The 12,328-nt window shown below is 39.1% G+C and overlaps 1 protein-coding gene across 1 annotated transcript in view; it reads left to right on the forward strand.

Annotated features, from left to right (window-relative positions):
• Positions 1-11,231: 11,231 nt before the first annotated feature.
• The window catches only part of LOC134376152 (putative N-acetylated-alpha-linked acidic dipeptidase), a 31,696-nt gene continuing 30,599 nt past the window's right edge, over positions 11,232-12,328 (forward strand). Inside the window, exon 1 of the mRNA XM_063094808.1 lies at positions 11,232-11,343. Within this exon, the coding sequence (XP_062950878.1) occupies positions 11,232-11,343 (112 nt within the window). The remainder of the gene's footprint in view (positions 11,344-12,328) is intronic.

The following is a 12,328-nucleotide window of genomic DNA, read 5'->3' on the forward strand; positions in this document are numbered from 1 at the left end:
GAGTTTGACTCAATCTGTAGATCCACAGGGAGGTTTGAACTGATCTGAAAATCAATTATTAGCACCGCACTCTCTCGAGTGAGCCACCGGCCCCTGAAAATCAATTATGTTGCTCATTTCAAGTTATTGGTTTAGCAAAGGGATTAGGACTCAGTTTTAACCTCATTATTTCACTTATTTACCATAACCATTATGTCTTGATGACTTCTCCTTCATCACTCTACCAGTAACTGTTGTAGCCAGAATGTATACCTTTTTATGCAACATTAAAATCAGCTAACCAAGGAACCACTCTTTGCTAAGCCACTATGGTAATTCAAACAACCATTTTCTAGTATAGTTACAGTTCCAAGAAATGTCTATCAACTTAAAGACATGATGTTAATACAATATCCTTACAGATAATAAAACTTTCAAAAAGTAAATTAATAAAATGAAGTAATGTACAGAATGCCACTGATCTGTATATCTTCTTTCTCTCACTCATCATCCAGAGTGTGCTTTTCTTACAACCCATTGATAAAAATGTAGAAGAAACTTGTATATTCAAAACATGTTGACAAAAGCAAGTTTTCTCATTTGATGTCCTTTGTGGTCTTAAACAGATCTTAATCCAAAATCAGCTTTTGAATACATGAGAATAAGGTTGCTGTCACTCAAACATGTTTCCCAAAGTTCATTTGTCACTTGATCTCCATTGTAACAGTGTTAAGAAGCTGGGGAATCCAATGCTGGTATTGGAAAGGTTAGGCCTTTGAGAGGTGATTGTATCTCAACTAGTGGGACTCCCAAATAGATTGATCCATTCAGGGAGTAAAAAGTTGATGGTTTAATGGGTTGTCATGCAAGTGGTTCTGATCAATTTATAAGGACAGCCAATGGGAAGGTTAGCTCTCTCCCGCTCAGGCCATTCTCCCCATTATGATATCCTGGTTGCCTCAGACCCCGGTAGAGAGTTCCCACCCAGAAGGTCCTCACCAGATATTCACCCTGGACTGTGGACCTCCCAGTCTCCAGAACTGTAATAAATAAGCCTTTTTTTTATATGTTACCCAGTTTCAGGTATTGTTATAAGCAACTGAAAACAGACTCATACAACGGATTAAACTAAACTTTGTAAAACTGTATCACATTTCAGCGAGCCTCTTTATATATTAATATACTAAGTTCTCCTCCTATCTTTATCTACATACCTATGCTCAAAGAAACCAATAATTAAAGAATTAAAATACCAATATTTTTCAAGTCCTTTAAACTATCAGGCATCTTTTCACATTGTGAAAAAAGTTTAATTATCATGTAATAAAAGTTTACTTTAAAAAATTAGTCCCTCATTTCTACACTAAATGAATAGAGATGGCACTCCCATTACTGAGGTTTCTTCATAAATACCAGTGCCACTTTCTGCAAGCCTAAACATTTTCTGGCTTCATTAGCGTTTAAGTCAAAAAAACAAAGCTTCTAAAGAGACAAAATTACAATCAAAAGCGATACTTTTCTAATTATTTTATGCATTATTTATTTATATATTGACTATATTCTCTTTTGTATATGTACATGAATGTACCAATTTATAGGACCTACAACAGTTACAAAACTGTAAGATATCTGGCAACTACTTTTAAGTCTTTACCATATATATGAACAACCAAAAATAACATAAAATAGACAAAAATCATTATATTAATTCAAAAATGTATAGAATGATGAGATTTAAAAACAGTTTAATTTGTAAATAGGTTATAAATATGGAGTCATTTTTACTAACTAAGCAAACAACATCATTTCATGGAAAACATCTCAGTTTGCTGATTTATGAATTAAAATTATTTGTTTTCGTTACAAAAAATAGCAGGAACTTCACTTCAGTAAATTGTATACTCACCGAAGAATATATTTATGGTCTCACCAATACTTGCTGAGGAAGCAATAATATGAATTCGGCTCAGGGAGCAAGGCCTCACTGTGCAGTACTGACAGCATTCAAAAGTCTCTGAAGGCAGGTGAGTTCGAAAGGCACTCTGTTCTGGAGAATAATGAGTTGGGCTCCTTGATTGTCCTTTTATTGAGCCTCTGAAGACCACACCCATTTTCCCAATTGATTGCATTTCAGGGGTTTTCAGATGGTGTTAACCTGGATGATTGGGTTTTTACAGAACAAAGGAAAAGATTGACTTAACACTTTGGCTGATCTCCATAAACAAACCTCTACAAACATGATTTCATCAAGAATTACAAATTTCTCTACAAATAAGTCCACAAATGGTGACTTTGTATATAATAAAGTTTATTTGGGGATTAATGATTTTTATTTTTAACTTATAAAAAGATAAAATAGGTTACTTCATTAGTTAATGATTTTTAACAAATGTCTGGGAAACTTGGGGAATATTTTGCCCGAGGTTGGATTTACATATATTCTGTCACTGTAGGAAGCGTTTCATTTTTTGTATTGATTTATTTTGGGGGTTTAAAGTAACAATTTAATGTCAGAATAACTTCGGCCCACACTTTAGAGCGGTGATTTCTCCTGCCTTTCACACTCTACATAAAGCCACCTAAGGTTTCCTCTCAACAGCAGGATACAGGATTAGCTGCCTGGCACTCCCCAGCTTCACTCAGAGGGTATGAGAGAGAGGCTAGGAAGCTCCAGTCCAAGGAAACCCTATGTCAGATCAGGGGAAGAGGAGTTGTGTTCAGGTAAATCAGAATTTATGTCCATATGAGAAAATAATTATAATAGAGGCTTTCCCCCCACAACAATTTTAGTTCACTACTTATAGGGTGGAAACATATGCCACCATGGATCCTTAAGAAAACTCTCTTACCACTTACAATTGGCTCCAGATCTCTTTCATGCAGTCTGAAAGCCAAGCTATGGATTCTGGAGAAGCAGCTCAGATCTGTGCACTAAAGTTTTTAGAGAACAGCCTTGGCTGCACAGAGAACATTGGGACAGTGGGGTGAGAAAGCAAGGTTCTAAGGAGCTGAAGGAACAAACCTCCAGCAGGAGAGAAGGAAAGGAGAGAGCCCATCTTTGCATAGCTGGATCATTCCACCGTAAGATCTCTGTTCCTTTGCTGGACTCCTCTGAGATCTGGGAGTTCCCCTGAATTGAGCCATCCAGAGACAGAGGTTTGATTCTGAGAACAGAGGGCAGGGACTTAGGAGAGAGAATCTCTATGGAAATGGAAAGTGTTTGAGCAGACGCCTGGATGCATGGGGCAGAGTGGAGTTAGAGTGGAGAGTAACCTATAAGAATCTGAAACTCCCCCAAATTTCCTGACCCTCCAGCGCCAGTGGATGGAGCCAGTCAAATGCGGGAGGAAAAGCCGTTGGAGTTCTGGAAGTAGAAAAGTGAGAGTCAAGGGGGAGCTTTTGCTGTTTACTGCACAGACCATCCTCTTGTCTTAGCTTCATAAACAAGCAGAAGAGGGTAAAAGAGTAGTTCTTACTTTGGGTCCAGTACAGTAGAGTTCATCTCTATGGTCCCTCCAGACTTCCCCAATCTAACCCAACTGGCAGAGATGTTTGTGAGGATTTCTGGCTCCTAGAGTCCTTCTGGTAGCCTCAGTCCCAAATTCCCTGTCTGAACTGTGAGCTGCTCAGCCTTTTCTTCCTGGTTTATTTTTCTCAGAGCAAAATAGCCAACACTGCTCCATGCCGAGATCTGATAATTTCAAACTCCAGCCCAACCTTCCATATCATTATGATGTTATATAATATTTTTCCAAGTAGGAGGATAAAAGATATTTTTTGAAAATTTGTTAGCTAAAGTAATACACTTTAAACATTCAGATGTTCAAGATGTGGCCTCAATTTGTTCTCTTGTCCTGATTTCACAAATATGAGAAGATGTGTGTGAAAAAGTAAGTCTTGCAGAAATGTTAACACTCAAAATGAGGAGAGGTGTGGAAGGAGTACTTGTCATTAAGTGCAACTGTTACCAAACCCAAGTCTGGAGTCTTCCCTGGAGCAAATAGATTCCATCAGCTACTAGGAAAGTCCCCAAAATCCCAGCCTCTGGGCTGGCCGAGCACAGGCAGCTGGCACCCACAGGTGGACCCAGCCTCGCTCCTACAGCGTGAATGAGTAAGCCCTGGCATGCTACCATGGCCAATCACTTTGTCGGTTTGAAGTGGGAGGCTAGGCCACCCTGAGCACTCATCTCCTGGATGGCTCATAAAAACTATTGCTGAAACCAAGTCTGGCTGCCCAATGCCAAAACAGAAACAAATGACCCAATAGTCAAATTGTTGATGAAATAGGAGGTCAGCTTTATTTAGTTAGGAATACCACTAACCTGTGGGAGATGTTAGGCTGACCCATCTTTCTGGTAAACACGAAGGAGATGGCCAGACTAAAACCATCCCAATGACACAGATTCACTGAAGGATTTTTAAAGAGCTTGATGGATTGGAAAGCAAAAGGGAAGAGGACATGTAAGGAGCCAAATGCAAATTCTCACCAAAACTCCATCTGCCTTCTGTTGTCCTCCTTTATATTATCTTAGGGTCCTACAAGATTTAGATTTGCTTCAGGGTGGAATCAGCATAACTTTATTGATGTTTTCCTTGGTTTCTCAGGATCTGGATAGTGCATGTCTCATAACAAGTATGCAGCTCCAGGCTGACTGGAAAATTTCAAATTTATGTAAATAATGTCATCTTGCCCCACAACCAAGGTTCAAAATATCAAGAAAGCATGGGGAAAGAGGGAACTCAGAGAAATGCATGCTAGGAAAAAAACTGTTTTTTGTTTCTAAAGTCCATGTGGTTTTAGGATCCAACATGGCGTCAGTCCTGCTCACTCCAACAAAACCATCTCTTTACACCTGCCTCTTCCCAGTCTTTTGCCTGTTCCTGAGCTAGCTACTTTGAGAACTGCTCATTTCTCCTTTTAGTGCTAAGTTTATGAAATGCATTGTAATAAAACAGAAACCACAATAGTGAACAAAAATGTATTTTTAAATAAATAACTCATATCCCAACTCTACCAAAAGTTGATAATTAAATCTGGATGCGAGACTTCCAGTCAAGATGGCAGAATAGATGGTTCCCAGTGTCACTCTCTCCCACAAATCAACCAATTTATAATTATAAAAATGTAACATCAGCCAAGCTGGGGCCACTGGAGTTCAGGGGAAGAAGAGGAGAGACCTACGGAGTTCATGAAGTTGGGAGAAACCACGATGAGAGAAAGAAAAAACTGCTCTGAGCATTTTAGGCTGCGGCTGCTTTAAGGCTGGACCTGATCAGCGCATAGAGCAGGAGCCAGCAGAAGTCGCAGCTGTGCCCTTCAGATGGCGTTACTTGGAGGCGGCAGGGGAAAAGAGGGCCTTGGCGGCCCCCAGGACAGCAAGACCAGTAATAGGGTTCCCGTGGACCCACGCAGCAGTGAGGAGTCAGAACAGCTGAAAAAAGGGAGCCGTTCAGAGGCCAGTGAGTCATTGCAAGGGACCGGCACATGGGAAGTGTTTGAAGCAGGGCGGAGGGGAGACAAGCCTGACAGGAGAACACTGGGGCACAGCAAGGACAGCCAACCCCCCCAATCAGCACAGGACCACTAAGAGGAGACTGGTTGGGAATGCAGAATTGCATGGGGTGCAGTTTGATTAAAAAACTCAGGCCCAGATCAGAGATTCTATACAACACAGATCCACCAGATCTCTGGACAGCCGGAAGCACCTATAGGATCAACCATTAAACCCTGAGCTGCACAAAAAGCCTTCCCTAGGGAAACAGTAGCAAAGCAGCAATTTAATTCAACCACACAGCTCAAGTACTGGTTCCCACAGGAAGTTCCCCTGTGTTAGAAGTAAGCAAAGGACAAAAAATTAGTTCCAGCCCAGGCACAACACTAATGCCTTGGGGCCTACCTGGGAACCAGAGGCTTAGAGCCAGCACACCACGCCAGCACCTCAGGGCCAAGGAGCATGCCAAAAACATCACCTCCATGTGAGTGGCTCACCACAGCCACCTCAATAACCATAGCTGCCGCGAAAGCAGCTAAACACCACAATCACCACACTCATGGTCTGCCAACCACTGGAGTGCATTCACACAAGGAGAGTCACCAGCAGAGATAAAGAAGAGGATGTCTCTCTCCACAAAGCCCATTTCAGAGTGACAGAAGAAGCATCTGCTCTACGATAATACTGGGGGGCCTGGATCACACCTCTCAGCATTGGACAGATCATCTAGGCAACAAATCAACAGAGTAGCCATTATTCTTTCAGACAGAGAGAAGAAATCTAGGGAAATCAGAGCGGGAAGGGGAGAGGGAGACAGGGAAGTGGAGAGCTTGGACAAGGGGCATAAGGAATAATTACAATTTGTAACAGTATATATGCTAGTAATATTGATTTGATCAACATATTTCAACGTTCAACCCCAAAAATATGTATAATCGATTTTGATTCAATAAATAAATTTAAATGAAAAAAAAAGAAAAAAAAAATCTGGATGCTTTTCTTTCCTGAAGTATTCTTCACCTAAAGACTCTATTCTGACCATGCAGAGGTTTTGGAAGAATGGAAATTATAAAGTTTTTTTTGACAAAAATATTTATTTTTTCCATTTTTTCTACAGGGTAGTTTTCAGAATCAGGCTGTTTCCTGATCTACGTTGAAAACTGAAAGGAGGACATCAGGTCGTAATTGCCATCGACAAATTCGTTCCAGCCAAGAACTCCCAGGTTCTACTTTGTTCATTTCTGTAGAAATTTGGGCAAGTTAAGTGAGTCACTTTCAACTCAGGATCTTCATCTGTCCAATTGGAATGAATGTTAGATTTTTAAAAGGGAGGGGGGGATATTTCATTAAAGACATATAATATAAAGGAGAGAACAAAGGACATTTCTATTCTGAACATCTCAGTGTGGAAGGAATGCTGGATATTGAAATGTGTGTTTCTTTTGTTTGTTTGTTTGTTTGATAAATTATCAAACTAAGTTTTATTTGTTACATTTACAGTCTCTGTTTAAAAGACAAATTTTTTTTCTTAACAAAATTCAAGGTTAATGGGATAACAGGTAATTTTTATTTATTTATACTTTAATATTGTCCAAAATTTGTTTTTGTTATTATACATACATGCAGGGCACATCATTGATTTTCAATAATTGTGTAGAATGTGTGGTGGTTAGATCAGTATAGTTACTTATTCATCGTTACCATACACCATCATTCCTTGTGTCCATTGACCGATTCCTCATCAGCCTCCTCCCTCACCGCTCCCCCCTCCCTTTCCACCTCTAGTTTTCTAAAAGTTCAATCTCTAAACTGACATAATATATGTATGTATATTTCAGGTGGATCATGGTGTTAGGTTTGTACAACTGTGCCTTTTTAAGAACACCCCCAAAGTTTTTAGTTTTTTCTATGTCTTTTGCAATTTTTCTAGCACCATTCTTTCCTCAGTGAAGTAGAGAAATAAGTATTATTTTAAAAAATATATACTATTCAAAATTATTTATAACCGTTCTCTAAAACGAAGGGCAGAGTACACAGAAACGACTTAACTTTGCAGTAGGGAATAATTATGTTTAGGTTGAATTTTGCTCTAGTTCAGGCTAACAAATCTCAAAAAAGAGATCTGAAAGGATCAAACTCTTTTCAAATAGCTTGATAGTGCTCCCAAATAGCACTCAAAAAGAGTAATGGAAAAGAAAATATATAGAACACCTCAAAAGTATTTACCATGCCTGGAATGCAACTTAGAAAAAAAACTATTAATAATGCAAAGAAGAAGAAAAATAATGCACTTAAAGAGTAAAAAGAAACAATCAAAATTGAACCAGAATTGACACAGATGTTAGAATTAGCAGGCAAGAACATTAAAACATTTAAAAATAATCATATTTTATATCTTCAGATAAAGTAAGTAGAGATATAAAAGACATGAAAAGGCAGAAATTTAAAATATAGACATAAAATCTATAATCTTTAAAATGAAAAATATGTTGGCTGGTATTAAAGGCAGATTAAACATTGCAGAAGATTAGGTTAGTGAACTTGAATTCATAGCATCAAAAACAATAAAATGAAATGGAGAGAATAGAGAATTTTATGATATGATCAGTGTCAGTGAGCCATAGGACAACTTCAAGTGATCTAAATGTGTGTAATTGAGGTCCCCAAAGGTAACCAACAAAGTAAGGACAGAAAAATGTTTGAAGACCATAGTCTTTCCAGATTATTCACAAACCCAACAGTCCTAATGAGCCAATAAGCAGGGGGAAGAAAAAAGAAGAAAGAAAGGAAGAAAAGTACAGCAATATCTATTTTAATCTAATTGTTCACACAGTGACATTGAGAAAAGCAGTGGTTGAGGAGAAAGAACAGAAAAAACATGTTATGGAAGAAAAAAGATTTTCCAACAGATTTCTTGTCAGAAACAATGCAATGAGGAGGAATTGAGCAAAAACTTTTATTTATTGATTTTGTAATGCACTTTTTAAATTTTATTTATTTTGTAATGTATTTAGTCAGGAGTAACACCTTTAAAGTAATAATATAGGAAAAGCAAAACAAAATAAACTTTCAACCTAGAATTCTACATCCAGGGTAAATCTTCCAAAAACAACAAAATTTTTTTTAAGTAAAAATAAACTTCTTTTTTAGACACACAAAAGCTGAAAAATTCATCTCCTGGTGACCCACACTATAACAGTTGTACACTCACACACAATGACACACACACACACACACACACACACACACACACACACACACAGAATGAGGTGAACCAGAATTAGTAATTACGTAGGCAAATATGTAAGAAAACTTATTATCACATAAAAACTTCTATAAGTAATTGATGATGTGAACAAAAATCATAACAGTGTAATAAAGTTTCTGTAATATCTGTAAATACGAAATTTATGACAAGAAAAGCACAAATGTTTGGGGGGAGAAATGAAAGTATATTATTGTATGGATTTTATACTATGTGTGAAGTGGCATAATATCACTTATAGGTAGAATAAAAAAGTTATATGTATATACCATGACCATTCAAGGAACAAATTTTTTTTTTTCCTAAAGGGAGTTACAGCAAGCAAGCCAAGAAAGAAGACAAAATAAAATCTAAACCAACATTAAAATAATAGTTTTAAAGCATAAAAAAGGAAAATAAAGAACACATGGGGAAAGAGCAAAGAAACAGCAAGATAAGACTTAACTCTAACCATGTTAGTAATCACATTCAATGTAAATAGTGGAAACACTCCACTAAAAGCAAAATTTTTCAGATTGGATCAGAGAGAAAAATGCAACTATATGCTGCCTACACTTTACTCCTTAAATATAAATTCACAAATACACTCAAAGTAAAACGATGAAAAAAGATACATCATGCGTATATTTTCAAATGAAAGCAGAAAATATGGATATAGTAGATTCCAGAACAAAGATGATTATTACCAGGGATAAAAAGTTTGTTTCATAGTAATAAAAGAGGACATAATCTTAGACATTTAAGCATCTATTTAACAATTTCAAAATAGAGAAAGCAAAAACTGACAGAAATAAGAATTAGAAAAACCTTCCTGGACCAGCCAGCTGCCAAAAGAAAAAGAAAAAATAGAAAAACGCAGTACTGCAGTCAGAGATATTGTTGGAGTGAGAGAACTGAAGCCCTGTTGGGACCTAAAACGACCTGGGCTGAACAATGAAAATTTAGAAGGGACACAAGTATTTTTCTTCTCTCTTTCTTCGCATCCCCTGATGTTCTCATCTTGCTTGCTAAATAGAAAAACAAGGCTATTTTAGTGGATTGATTACATCCCCCCAAAACTCACTGAAGTTTGAGTTGTGTCTCCCAAGTTTTATGTATTAGAAACAGCCTCCACTGTGACTGTTAAGAGGGTGGGAGATCCTATTATGGTAATTGAAAGGTGGAGCCTAGAAGAGGTGATTGGATTGTAGGACCATGTAGTAGTGAATGGATTAAAAATGGTGATGAGAGGCATGGTTCTGAAGTCTTTAAAAGAAGAGGAGAGTCTGTCTCTTTCTTTTTCTGCTCTCTCTTTTCTCTCTGCTTCCACCATCTTGCCATGTGAGACCTCTGGGTCACTGTCGCCACCACCAGATGGACTTTGGAATTCCCAGTCAAAAACTGTAAGCAATAAATTTAATTTTCTTTATAAATTACCTCGTTTCAAGTATTTTGTTATAAGCAACAGAAATGGACTAATATAGGAAATTGGTGCCAGAGAGTTGGGGTGTTGCTTATAAGAAATACTTGAAAATGTGGAAGCAGCTTTGGAACTGGGTGTTGGGCAGAGGTTGGAGTTTAGAGGGCTCAGAAGAAGACAAAAAGACAACGGAAAGTTTGGAATGTCTTAGAGACTGGTTACATGGTGGGGAGCTGGATGCTGATAGAAATATGGATTGTAAAGACCATTCTAAGGAGGTCTCAGGTAGAAACAAGAAGGAATTTATTGGAAACTGGGGCCAAGATCACCCTTGGGCAAGGGATTTGGCTGAATTGTGTCCATGTCCTAGGACTCTGTGGAAGTTGGAACTTTAGGAGTTGTGAACCAAAGTATTTGGCAGAATAAACTTCTAAGCAGCAAAGCATTAAGGAAGCGGCATGACTACTTGTAACAGCCTACACGGAGTTATGGCAGCAATGGCACGGCATAAAGCCAGAATTTGAAAGGGAAGCAGAGTGTAAAGATTTAGAAAATTTGCAGCCTGGCCATGTGGTAAAGAAGCAGAGAGCATGGAATGGTGCAACCCAGTGACCCTTAGCTAAGAAGATTAGTGCAGAAGAAAGAGAATGTCAAGAGAAGGGGGAAAAGGCCTTGAAGGCACCTCAAGAGCCTCGGGGGCCAACGCTACCATTTCAGGCCCAAACACCTAGGGAGACAAAATGGTCTTGGATAACATTGGGTTGAGGTGCCCTCCACAGGCTTGCTGCCCAGGGCCACCTTGGGATGCTGCTCCCCACACCAGCACCCCAGCTGCTTTGGCTGCACCAGTTGTGGCTAAATTGGTCCCAGGTGCAGCTGGACATGCAGCTTTGGAAAGTATAAGCCGGAAGCCTTGGCAGCATCAATGCGGTGTTAGGTCCACAGGCTCACAGAATACCAAAGCTGGGAAGGCTTGAGAGCCTCCTCCGTGATTTCAAAGGATGTATGGAAAAGTCTGGGGGCCCAGGAAGAGATCTGTCACAGGGGTGGAGTCACCGCAGACAAACTCCACTAGACCAATGCTGAGCGGAAACATGGAGTCAGAGTCGCAGCAGAGAAACCCCAACGGCCCCATGCCTAGAGGAGCCATGAGAATGGGACTGCCCTGGAGACCACAGACTGTGGAGTTACCAGAGTGGAATGCCAGTCTGAGACAGCTAAAGCATCATCTGAGACCAGGAAAGCTATAGATGCAGAGCTACCCGTGGACTTCGGTACCCAACCCACACACCAGCATGTAGAGGAGGTGGAACATGGAGTCAAGGTACCTGATTTTCCAGCTTTGAGATTTAATGCCTGCCATGCTGGTCTTCAGACTTTTTTGGGACCTATTACACCTTTCTTTTGGCCTATTTCTCCCTTTTGGAATGGGAATATGAACACTATGTTTGTCCCACAAACATCTTGGAAGTAGATAACTTGTTTTTAATTCACAGACGGAATTTTGAACTTTGGACTATTGAGTTGAAACAAGTTAAGACTTTGGGGATGAAATGAATGTATTTGCATGTGAAAAGGAGATGAGTTTTGGGGGGCCAGTGGCAGAATGTAGTAGATTGAATTATGTTCCCCCCAAACTCACTGAAGCTTGAATTGTTTTCCTCAAATTTTATGTATTACAATCTTAGCCCCCACTGTGACTGGTAAGTGGGTGGGAAATCCTATTATGATTACTGAAAGGTAGAGCCTTGAAGATGTGAATAGTAGTGAATGGATTAAAAATGGTGGTCAGGAGCATGATTCTGAGGGCTTTACAAAAAGAGAAGAGTCTGTCTTTCACTCTCTCTGCTCTCTCTGCTTCCACCATCTTACAATGTGAGACCACTGGTTCACTGTCATCACCACCAGATGGACTTTGGACTTCCCAGCCTCAGAAACTATAAGCAATAAATTGTTTTCTTTATAAATTACCCAGTTTCAAGTATTTTTTAATAAGCAATAGAAATGGACTAATACAACCATTGAAAAGCTAATCAGTATCTTGCAAAACTAAGTCCTTCATTGAGGCTTGCAGAGTTCTGAGAAGTGATCAAGGCCAAATGCCTGGAAGCTGACTCTGGGAACCAACAAAGTCAGCCAGAGCCCTGCACAGAGATGTTGCAAAAAAGGTGACTTCACTCCAAAGCAAATC

Source organism: Cynocephalus volans, chromosome 4 (assembly GCF_027409185.1).
Source record: "Cynocephalus volans isolate mCynVol1 chromosome 4, mCynVol1.pri, whole genome shotgun sequence".
Classification (NCBI taxonomy): domain Eukaryota; kingdom Metazoa; phylum Chordata; class Mammalia; order Dermoptera; family Cynocephalidae; genus Cynocephalus; species Cynocephalus volans.